Raw genomic sequence first — 12,959 nt, forward strand, 5'->3', positions numbered from 1 at the left:
TCTATCTGAACACGGAGAACTGATTTTTGTACCTTTTTGATCTTTTTGATGTCAGGGTCTTCGGTTTCATGGTAGACGTGGTACGGCCGCATTCGCTCCTTAGTTTTGTTCAGAGCTACAATCTTTCAAGAGAAAGTCAGACAGAAGCAATATGAGCATAGTGTGGGTGACTGAATAGAAAGAGTGCTCGTCTGACCTTAAGTAGAATTTGATCAGATTTAAGTTCAAATGTGGAAAAAGATTATAAGCTAGATGTTGGTGATGATCTTTCAGTGAATTTCTGGTGTATTTTCACCCATTTGACATCAGACTTCCTCATTTTCGACTGCCTTCATTCAGAAAAAAAAAATGAATGAGAGAGAAGGGGGGGGAAGGGCGTCTCACAGCTTGCAACAGTAAGCAAATTAACTCTGTGGAGTACCTGTAGAGCATTGTAGGGCACAGAAAGCGAAAGCATAATCATGCTATAATGCATCTAGTGAAATCTGTCGTGACATTTCCTCGCTGCTGGGAAGAAATAGCCAACCACAAAGTTAATGTCGTTTTCCAGGTTTGAAGGATGAGGAGAGGGAATATGCCGGCCAGACGACAAACTCAAAAATGTTATTAAGCTGTGGAAACAAATTGAGTTTCAGGTTGTAAACTTAATAACAGACTGCACCGTTTTTAAAATAAAAATGATGAACAACTTCAAACAAAGCTGGTTAAAGGTTTTACTTGGCAGCGCAGCCTTCTGTGCGGAAACTGGCCCAACAGAGGTTGAGATTGGCTCAGTATTACTGTCAGCTGTTTGTTTTAACCTCCAGGGCGCTTCACACGTAGAGAAAAACATCGAGTATGAAACCAAAGCCATTTGCAGCCGCATACCTTCATCTTCATTTTCTTACTCACTAGCGCTGTCGTGCAAATGGCAGCGGAGAGGAGCGAGTCTGCCAACTGTTGACAGTGACAGTGGCTAGCTCGTTCAATTACTCATAAATGCAGAGCAACACACACATAAAACAAACAAACACAAGCACGTTTTAATGAGCTGGATCACCGACTGCACACTGGCTCTCAAAGTCCAATCCTTTTTTCATGAGCAGCCCCATTACACAGGCAGATGTTTCCTAATATAAATTCCTTCCGTTAGCTCTTTCATTATCAGCCGGGCTCACTGTATCCTGCCAATGAGACATAATCCCAGCATGTAGCGGGGACAAGTATCCTCCACACTTGTTGCTCGGAGGGAGGATTACAATTAAAATCGGCATAAGAGGCTAATCCATTACACAGAGAGCCGTTTCTTTCCAAACACAGAAATAGCAAATGCGAGCGCAAAGTCTTTATACGAGCAATTATTGACACAAATGAGCAGAAGCAGAATTGGAAATGACAGTGAAGGTGTGATTTATGGAGATGTTAGCAGCTGGGCCAGCGAGCAAATAGCCTCCCCTGGGGACAACTGCTGCGTAGACCAGAATTCAATTTCAGGAAAGCACCTGTATGTTAAGAATAACATGGCAGTGCCTTCCAGTCATGTACACAGAAAACGCATCTTATCGGATACAAGCAACACTCAGTGATCTGGCAAAATCATGGCAATTACTGCAATATTTTATTTTACGGCAGATCAAACTACATAGCATAAGCTAAATAGTCTTTTTATTGAAGATATATGGAGAATATAAATAAACAATAAATGTATGTGCTTAAATTGAGCTTTTCTTACTTAATTCATGACTAATACAAACGTTTTCTTCACAGAAAATGTTCAAATAAAAATAAATTATTCAAAGTTAGACCCTTTAAAGAAAGTGAAAGTGATTTATTTTTATTTTTTTTATACCACACCTGCATGTATTTGCATGCACAACATAAATAATCCCAGAGCAGGGTTTCATAATTTAAACATGCAATATATATATATGCAATATATACATGCACATATATGCATCTATATATGCAATAAAATGGAGAATTTGGTTTAATGTTAAAACAATATCATCACAATAAGGATTCATTGCGAAATACAGAATTACTTTTCAAGTAAATGCTTTTCTTTCTTCTGCAGTTCGATAGGGCCGCCAGTACCCAAAGTACTGAAAGCTCACGTCTTGTTAACTTCAGGAAAAATATCGCTATTGATCTAATTACCATAAACCAATAATTACGTGCTGTTGTTGTGTGTGCACGGTTAAGAATCTTGCAATTAGTTCGGATTAACAACGTTGCAGAGGTGAGCGTGCGCGTGTGAATTATTGGACTCTGACGGGCAGAACACAAATGTGTCGTGTCCGATAAGCCTAATGGTTTGGCAGCTTGTGAAGGAGCTGATGGACTGTCTTTACTGAACAGTGGATCTTCTCCTCCTACACACAGAGCTGACTGAGCCCCATTCACACCCACTACCGCGCTGCCATTAACACAAATCACACACACACACACACACGTATACATATCCTATTTAGCCAAAGGTACACTGGTATATATAAATAGGTATATGCATACTGTATGCTTCTTCTTGGATCACTCCTCATGTGATTGATGGCAGGAGAGCGATCACAGAGCTGTGTGGGCTGTTGAGTGAGTGAGTGAGTGAGTGACCATGTTTATTATAAGATCAACTGATCTATAGGTTTACGACATCTATCCTGTGCCCATGTAGTAATATATTCTTCTCGTGCTAGATCATGTGAGTTGTGCAACCCTCCTCTGATTCTAATTGCTAATATTTCTCATTCATCTTGAACTTGAGGTTGTACAGTATATGCTACATATCCATCTAATCAAACATGTGTCGTTGTTACAAGCTAGCTCTTACCACCACATAAAATGAGCTTGTTGGTTGCCAAAATCTCTGTTTACAAAAGAATAATTATGCCCTAATTTGTCCTATACATCCTGGTGAAGGACGTGTAGGTGGAGGTTAAGAGTCTTGCTTAAAATTATGTATTTAAGGTCAGAATCTGTGACACGTCTGCCCTGTTTGATTTGGCAATGTGAAGGCTGCTCTCTGTAAAGATTTTAATAATACTGGTCCCAGAGTTCCACTCAAAGCCATTGGTTTATCGACATCTAGCAGCAGAAAACTTGCCTGAAGGGGCCACTCTGGCGGAAATGCTACAAAAGAACAGTACTTCACAGCGCTGCCAAGCAATCCTTGGACTGAAGGGAGTGTTTTTAATAAAGAACAGACAGTCAAATGATTGGCACCAGCTGCTGTCGTCTGCATTATGTAAAATGCACTGGCTTCAGACTGGCAGCGTGCATCCTGACTATAATATGCAAACATCCATTAAAGGGTTGAAAAATGCTGGTTAAAATAATGGCCATAAATAGCCATGAATGGGTTGTGATTAAAAATAAATAAATAAATAAATAAAAACATGTTTTTGTGCGTAGGTGTGTGTACCTCGGATTTGAGCCTCTCTATTTCAGTGTCCTGATCTTCCAGCTGAGTGCGCAGCTGATTGGCGGCCACCTTCTCCGTCTCCACAATCTGCACGAGGTGGATGTATTTCTGCATCAGCACCTCTCGTTCGATGATGATGTCAGAGTAACTGAAAGGTTCACGGATAGAAACAGAAACACAGAGAAGCACAAGACCTCAGCGTGAGCAAGCCTCTCTGGATTATGACCGAGTGAAGCAATGACAAAAAACAAACAAACACAGGAATGACCGGTGTATTTAGTGTACACTTATTTAGACTATGAAGCCATAAAGGACCATGCTGGTGGATTATTAACTTGGGAGTTTGGGTATGATTTGTCATTCAGTGCAAAGTAAAAAGAAGAAGAACTTTCTGGCCAACATGCCAAATAGCCATGGTATAATCTCTAGTGTATACCTGGCCTGCTGGATGGCCTCCACCCATTCATCGCACTCACTCTCCTCCTCTGTCCGCAGCTCCAGAGGTTTCTGTCCATCGTGACCAAACACGATGAGGAAGTAGTGCTGAGAAGAGAGAGAGATAAAGACAGAAGAAGAGTTTATATTGGTGGCCCTGGTTTTGCTGCTAACATGCTCTGGATGTTTTAAAACTCTTTCTTTCGCAGATTTAAAGATCCACACACCTAACACGGAGCAGGCAGAGCCCACATATATAGAGAGGGAGACAGGATGACTGAGGGTGGGTGGCTCAACACACATGACAGTTATTTCCTCTGTGAAATAAGACATCAAGTCTCGTCAGTGCCTCCCTTCTCCACCAGCCTATTATCCTCACCATCAATTAGCCCACTTTCTCTCCCTCTCTCTCTCTCTCGATTGCTGTCTGCCTCTGCTCTTATTCAGATGAATTTCCCCGTGTATTTGCCTTTAAAATACTTCCCCACACTTACGCATGGACACATGCCAACACATGCAAGTGCAGAGATGCACAAATACAGTAGAACACACACACACACACACACACTAGGCATTATATGAAGTGATAGAGGCTTTTATTCAAATGGTCATGTCCCAGGGCACTGGGTTACCAGAAGAGCTGCTATTCTTAGTCAAGGAAAACAGAGAAGACTGAGTTCTGCACCGGCTTTCTCTCTCCACCTCTCCTCTTCTCTTCATCCAACCACCTCTTCCCTCCTCCCTCTCTCTGTGCACTTCACCTATCATCCCACTCCGCCTCCTCTGCTCCTCTCAACCAGCATCCTCACTTCTCTTGCTGTCAGTACCCACTCCTCCTCCTCCTCTTCCATCTCTACATTCCTTCATACTTTCATCTCTTTGTGTCTCTCTCAGTAAGGGTTCAGTGAACCAAACCAAGTCCAGAGGAGAGACGCTTGCCCTGCAGCAGGGTGGTTGGGCTTCAGACCCTGCAGTGGGAATGGCCGAGGTCAGGTTACTGGAACACACACACTCTCCCCCAGCTCCACTCTCTAGTCCCTGCTTTTTATGTGTCTGTCATTTCGATTCACTGCTTGACTGTATTTTATTCTATCAACAATAATCTGTGCTCCGGCAGGGAAGGAGGAGGGATGTAGGGAGAAAACGAGAAGGTAGCTGTTACGTAATGTCTTAACCGAGTACATATTTCTAAATTGTGTCACCACCTAACAAGATAATATTTCCATGGCAACGCAATATCTGACACTTCAACCGTGCTTTGCACTTCCATTTTCCGCTTTCCAGTGCAGGCTATTCATTTAACATGTCTATTGATCCGTCTTGCAAATTTTAGACATGAGAAGATAAGAGCCTAAAACGGAAAGCAAAATAATATTGCTAATGCAGATTTTAGAGCCATGTACTTTATGTGTCAGGTGACAGCTGATGCATTGATTTAAGTAAAGGCTTTCATCACACTGGTGTCCCATCTTCTCACATATACATCATTAATGATGCATTCTACTTATATCATTCCTGCACACATGAATGCACATGCAGGAATGTGACGGGATGGATGTCTAGATTAAATGATGCAGTGTTCTTGCAAGGGAAGTGATAAAGACTGCAAGCTAGCAGCCGAGGCTGTAAAAGAAAATGTGCACGTTACTGCACAGTGGGAATGCAAATGAGCCACGTTGGCAAATGCTTGTTAGGCTTAAAGGATTCATGCTGATTTGGTAACAAACACCGAATATAAGCTTTACGCAAGGTACTGAATTAGATGTATTATCCACTTCTGTTTGTATTGCAGTACATTAGAGGTATGTGTGCAGCACAAAATGTATTCAGAAAATTACTTTACGTTGTGTAGAGCACTACTTATACTATAAATAACTTACAGTACTTTAACTTACACAGTATATACTGTATTGTGTATACTGTACAGGTACTCTTCTACCTACTGTTTGCCGCAAGAGAGACCCAAGTACCCCCAGGCAATCATTAAACTTTAATGTTCTCACATCCTTTACAGAATTCTGCATCAACCCCGGACACACATTGCATTGCAATGCAGTGCACCGTAAAACTCTATTGTGTCCTCATTTGTTGAGGGGGAATGTTTATCCATAGCGGAGGACTTGGTTGTTCGGGTTCAGGCTGTAATCACAGAAAGTTTTACACATCTCCCGAACGCTGCACGGACTCTCTCTGAGCTATAAATGGTCAGCTTCCCAACTCCACAGTACCATTTAAGAATACACCAGCTCGTTCTCCCTTCAAATTGTCTCCAGTGCACCCTCTATCCCTCGGGGGCCTTCACTGTACTGTAAGAAATTTCATTTGGAGAAATAAAGACAGGGAGCAAAAGCAAAAGAGACAAAGAAACAAAGAAACAAAGAATCTTTTGTGCTCTTTGACTCGTCATGTCAACTACAACCAATTTACAGCTCACCTGAAACTAGCTTTCCTCCTAATCCTAGACAGCTGTTATAGAAAATGAGACTGTGACAGCGTGACACAAATGAATGTGTTCTACCACCGTGGAGCAAGGTGCAGGAACAATGTAGGCCGGCTAATTTTATTATTCAGAAGCAATTTGAAACTGCCTGCTCTAAGAACAGAGACTAGAAACTCTCTGAAAGAAAACTGACTATATTTCAATGTCAAACACTGACTGGATGCTCGGAAATTAAAACCTACCTCTCTCGCTCTCACACACACACACACACCCTTGGGTTTCTTGTAGTGCTGTGCCATGCTCTTTTTTCTCTTTATTAAAAATTCAAAAATCAAAGATGAAACTGGTCTTGGTGGTAATAGATTCATTAGGTAAAAAGATGGCCGTTGGATCCAGAAATACTCGTCCTGTTATAAATATTTAAAAGCGGAGATGACAGAATCACTGCTGGGATCCACTGATGATTAGGGATTGGAAGAGCCACTAATGATGCAACACTGCCGTCTGCTTTGGTATCTGCACTGATGAGAGCCCAGATAGCGTTACTGTACTACAGATGGACCTCAATTTTTTATTTTTTTTTCCTTTCGCTTATTGCTCTGATGTTGTTTGCTTCAGTGAGGAGGGAGGCAGAAATGGGAAAGTGATAAAGGCTTCATCCACACCGGGGCTAAATGTGTGTGTACACTTGCAGCACTGAAAGGTTGGTTAAATAAAGAAAAAAGGCATGAATACATACATGCACAGTTATAGATTTTTGCCTGCTGCATGTAGCTGTTTGTTTCTGTTTCCATGCGGTGAGCAGTCTCTTAATACAACCAATTACTCCATCTGATTACACCTCTAGTCAGGTGAATGTAGGGTGGAGCTATACTGGCAATTACCTGATGTCAATTAACAGATGAGGAACATGTGAATTAAGGAAACTGTACGGGGGTTTCTGCTAATGAAGTGTTGCTAATGTATTTTAACCCTGACAGTCTGCTCATATTTCATGCCGTCACAGTATGAGTTTTCATTTGTGTCTATAGCTTATTTTGAACTACAAGTTTAATTTTATAATGTATAAACGGCCCGTCTAATAATATGTTTCAGAAAGCACAAAGGGAGAGCAGGTGTTTGGAGAGACACATCCACTATCACACAATTTCCTGTCCTGTTTTACATAACACATGACAACATAACAGTCGTGCCGATTTCAATATATTTAGTTGAAAGCAAAAATAGCAAGAACCTTTTAGGGATTTATTATATAACCATGTAAAAACCATGTATTAGAATTGCCAGTTTGTCACTGACAAGCCGTGCAGTCCTTGTCTCACGATTGTCAAATCTAAGCACCGTCAGTATGGTACGGAACATTTCCAGGGACGTGGAGGCACACAATATCAGCCTCACCTCAGAACCTCTACCCCACCAATCATTATTAGAAGCCCAACATAGGCATGAAGGTCAGTCACATCCATGGTCTTTCGCCCTTGACCATGCTGTTTAATCCCCTTCATCATTTCAATTACAAGGTTTTCCAATGCCAGGAGCTGGATTGTAAAGAGCTGCATTGGACGTAGCCAGTGTTGTGGGTCCAGGAGTCATTCAAATTCCACTGCCAGCCTTCCTGCAACTTGGTGTGAAAGTGAGGACCAACACATAGCATTGTGTGTGTCTGTGTTTATTTTTTTTTTATAAATGTCTCCCTTGATGCTCCTCTCTCCCTCAAAGTCATTTTCATCAGAGGGGCCGTAATCAGAGTTTTCCACCAAATTACTATCCACGCCCTTTTGATCTTGGAAGATCAAATCAAGGGTCTGTTGCACAATGTGTTTTGCTGCCAAAGCCTCAGTCACTGAAATAGCAGCTCAGGTACAGCTCAGAGAATCTTTTGATCTCTGTTTTGCTGCCAGATAGAATAAATGGATTCTACTTCTTATTTTTTCTCTAATTTTTCAGTTATTTTGTCACACCTCTGTCACACGCTGACCTCTGGATGACGTCTGTTTATCATGTTCACCATATAACATCAGACTGAGTAAAATGGCATAGGTCCATCTTTCGAGATTCCCCCACGACTCTGCGTGCGGGAACCTGGGCAAATGTGGTGGGAACACAGACGGTTCTCTTGACACGTTTAAGGTATCGCCATAATAAATACTCACATACAGCGATCAGGCATAACATTATGACCACTGGCAGGAGAAGTGAATAACATTGACCACCTTGTCACAATGCAATGTTCTGCTGGGAAACTCTTGGACCTGGCATTCATGTGGATGTTACTTAGACATGTAATATCCACCTAGACCAGACCAGATCAGGCACCCCTACCCCCTTGATCGCTGCAGACATCCCAAGCAGGATGCAGCCTGACAGAGGCGTACACACAAAAACAGTTTAGGAACAACTCAAAAAAACATGAAGAACAGCACAAGGTGTTGACCTGGCCTCCAAATTCACTAGATCCCAAACTGATCAAGTATCTGTGGATGCACTTTAACAAGCCTGATTCACAAAGGCCCCTCCACCAAAGGCCTCCCACTAACAACATCCTGTTGCCGGACACCACAGGACACCCTCAGAAGGACCATGTCCATTCTCTAATGAGTCACAACTGTTTTGTGAGACCTACACCATATTAGGAAGGTGGTCATAATGTTATGCCTGATCTGTGTAAATGACATGTACAGTTTTACAGTTTCACTCTCAAAAACCGCAAGTGTAAGTTTGCTGTTGCCATTATTTTGCTGTTTAATAGTATAATCAGTTACCATCATCTTAACAACTGCTGTTCACAAGATTGGAAGGCAAATCATTAAAGCTCAGTTGTGATACAGTGTCTGATGTGTCTTGGTCGCTGCACCGCTGTGGTGAAGCAGGGACTGCTCAGTGTTCCTGAATCCCGCAGGGTGATAATTACCATCACAGAGAAATACAACAGCGAGCAGCCCAGACTGTTGTACATGAGGCTACAGGCAATATGTATAATCCATAAACTGGATTTCCAGTATGTGTACGTTGCAGTACATACACCATGTGTGTTTCCCTTTAAAGATTCAAAGAAAAACACGATGAATGTCAAAAGAATCTCACGTTGAGATCTTCAGTGATTATCAGAACGAAGATAATCTCAAACCACCTGTTGTTGGCAGTTCTCATGTGGGAACACAATGCCTCAAACACAACAGCAAGAGACTATTGATTTCATATTCTCAACAAATCAATTATTCAGGTTTGAAAAAAACACATGGAGCCATTAACAGTAATTAAAGGTGCATATACTTCTCAACTGTAAATGATAAAAGCGTGACTGTCCAAGAAATATCCAATACGAAATGTGCCCAGCTTATTCTTAATTACCCATAATAAGGGCTACATCAGTTGCTAAATCAATAAAAGTCGTTTGAGAGACGGGTGTGGGTTCACATAACCCTAATCCTTCTGCATCCAACTCACATCCGCCTCTCTCCTCCTTATATTCCTCTCGTTTCTCAGCTCCTGTCGTGTTCCCACAGGGGCAGTACTGTATTTTTTTTTGTGCTGAATGTAGCTTCATGTAATGCTCCAAGGACAAGCGCAAGAACACAAACTGCTATTGTCATGAAAACCCACTGCACTCGGTTACCTTATTTACTGTCGACTAGGCTGCGCACAATTACATGACAACACCACGTATTATTTACTACTTTTGAATACGTGGCCAGGCGTTATTCATCATATTTAACATAATAAATAATGTAGTACATAGAAAAGAGCAGGTCTAATTTGTCACTTTATATAAATTTTGCTTATTCTTGCCGCAGTTATCTGAAATATACACATAGCTGTGTGTTAAATAAAATGCTACAGTCAAAAGCAAGCTTAGCATAAAGACTGAGAATATGCATGTCTGAAGTGCAGTTATTAACACATTATATTCTCTTTGTTTAGTACAAAAAAAAGAAACAGTCCCACACATGGAGTAAAACCTGTAAAACCACAAATTATCATGACAACACATGAAAAAAGGAACTAGACAAGGATTTCTTTTGTAGAGCTACACAAGAAGCTCAATAGCACTCTTGTGTGCCTTCAGTAAACACGATGCTAGTTCGTTTAACTTAGCATAAAAACAGGTTTTCTGATGACCTCATCGTGACAGCACAACTCCGGGAAGTAAAACCACAAATTTTACATTTTCACACATGTTAAGAATGAAATAAATGTGATGCATTGTGTTATTTAGTGAACTCGTGGATCAGTCATGCTTGGACAGAGCCACTGTTCCCTATAAGGTTGCTGCTTCCTTATAATTAGCTCTGCTATTAGTGTTCTTATCTAAGTCCTGAGAAGTATGCTAATATATAATATATACATTTCCCAAAATGACAGACTAACTGTTCAAAATGCTTTCATTTCTTTCAATTCATTAACATGACCCAAAAAACATGGTTAATTTTCTCACTTGAGATTAAATTGCTCTCTAGATATTTATATCCCTTTAAGATCCAGTCCGTGCGGAGCTTCACTCCACGTTAGAGAAGCAGATCAAGAACAGATTACTCTTGTATTTTCTGCAGACTTGTCATTCTGAAGTGATCCAAAACATTAATCTGACAGCAGCAGCAGCAGCGACAGCAGAGCTCTATGCAACCACTGAATTCAGCTAATGATGTACCAGCTAATGTGACAATCACTGAATCAACATCCCACATCCTGCTGCTTTTTCATTGCCCTCCATGCTGTTCACTTCCTCCAAAGAAGTTTTTGAGGACAAAGTCTCGCTTTATGTCGCGCTCTTTCTGACACACACACACACGTGTAAAAACATGCACACATACTCACAACTCACACAAACACCAACCTGTTTTATGTGAGTGAACTAATAACTATTCTGAAAGGCCTCTGAACTCTCTGATCAGAGATTACCTGCCGGGTTATCTGAGATGAAACAGAGATTAAACAGATTGCTCCCCTCCTACATAACTTGCTTTCCCTGCTGCCCTCCTACTTTACATAAGTCAAAAAACAAATAACATACAAATAACATATTGTTATCAGCGGGCTTTTGTTCCCATCTTACACATTAATTTGGCTTATAGTTGCACTCACTCCGTTGCCGTGAGGACTGAAAACTCCTGTTGCCTTAAAGCAATGAAAGTGGAGAGTTTCTTCTTCTACGACTCTCGCAGCAGCCCTCAAAAACACAGACAATTTGACAACGGTATTACCTTCCTAAAAATGTGCCTTAGAGTATTTTAAACAGTCCTCGTGGGATGGGCTTTTCTTTATGCCACAACTCTACATGTATAATAGATGGAGGCAGCTCTGGCAATAACAATAACAACACTGAGGAGTAGTCAGGCTCGAGGCCCCAAGAGCTTCGACAACTCAGAGTCCCCCCAACAGTTCAACACCAGCTCAGAAACTGTATCTTGTACTGTGTGTTTGATTAATCATTCTCACTTCCCCTCTGCCTAACCTGTGGCACCGTGGTGACTGACAGGTTTTATAAAACATCTGCCCTGCGACAGTAAGGAAGATCAATACAGGGCAACATTTTCATTTCATATAGGGAAAAACATTAATCACATTAATAGTACATCCAGTCACCACAATTATTAAATTTGAAGATTTTATTCAAATGAAAGTAAGGGCATGGCATGATGATATGGATTATAAACCATTTTTTAAAACCTGTTGGATCAATTACCTCATTCATAATCATAAAAAGTTGAGTAAAGTTGCTTGGAAAAAAGTTAATTTGAGACAGGTTTCATGTGTGGCGGTGCAGCAGAGAATAATGTAACCTAGCAGGAAGACTGGAAGCAGGTTGTTCTCTTCAAGGTTTGAACATCTTCTCAAAGGCGCCATAGAGGCTCAGTAGCACGAAGTAATCCGAATGACCATGTTACAGTTGCACTGCAACCTTGTGATAATGAGAAGTGAAAGTCACATCATCCTTGTAGCTGTTGTTTGCAAACAAATAGTTACAACACTCTGAACAGAGCCAGACTAACTTCCCTGTCTGCTTTTAGTCTTAGCTAATTGTCTCCTCCCTCTAGCTTCTTATTTGACATGCTGATTTGAATGTGCTGACAGTCTTCACATCTAACTCTCTGAAAGGAAGCTAAAAGGCGTATTTCTAAACAGCATGCCCTGTTTCTTCAAAAGAAGCTGCTTCTCTTATGAACATTTGACAATTTTGAGATAGTAATTTTCACAAGACAGGGAGACTAAGCGCAGAAAGACTGAAGATACAAGAGACATATTTTAAGACAGATGTCAGCCTTAACTCTGACACTAATGAGGTCCATAATGGCTTTAACACTTGGAAAAAAATACTTATGATGAAAATCAAAAGCAGCCTGCGGAGGAAAGCAGATCAGACTCCAGGAATACAGGAAGAATTGGTTCCAATTAGTGTGAACATGAGTGAAAACGCAAGGCTCTGAGAGGGCAATTTAGAGCTAGAGGAGCGTTCTAATGAGAACTAATTACACACACTCACGCATGCATATAGTTATACACATGCATCAGGAAGTCAGCACTGACACTTAAACCGTAAAGTGTCACCCCACCTTTTCTTACATTGAGTCTAATCAGGAAGGAAACTGCAGAAAGGAATCCATCTGCGCTTATAGCTCCACAAAAACACACTTTATCACAACTGGTGCAGCCAATCAGACAGAATTCAATTAACCTATGATGTCTCTCCCA

At 41.1% G+C, this 12,959-nt stretch overlaps 1 protein-coding gene across 1 annotated transcript in view; it reads right to left on the bottom strand.

The window, feature by feature from the left end:
• LOC311492800 (ras-specific guanine nucleotide-releasing factor 2-like) overlaps positions 1-12,959 on the bottom strand; it is a gene marked incomplete at its 5' end in the record, with an annotated part of 37,780 nt that overhangs the window by 20,860 nt on the left and 3,961 nt on the right. Inside the window, 3 exon segments of the mRNA XM_084551213.1 lie at positions 33-122; positions 3,395-3,542; positions 3,831-3,937. Coding sequence (XP_084407339.1) covers positions 33-122; positions 3,395-3,542; positions 3,831-3,937 — 345 coding nt within the window.

The sequence above is a fragment of the Chelon labrosus genome (genome assembly GCF_963514085.1).
Source record: "Chelon labrosus genome assembly, chromosome: 9".
Lineage (NCBI taxonomy): Eukaryota > Metazoa > Chordata > Actinopteri > Mugiliformes > Mugilidae > Chelon > Chelon labrosus.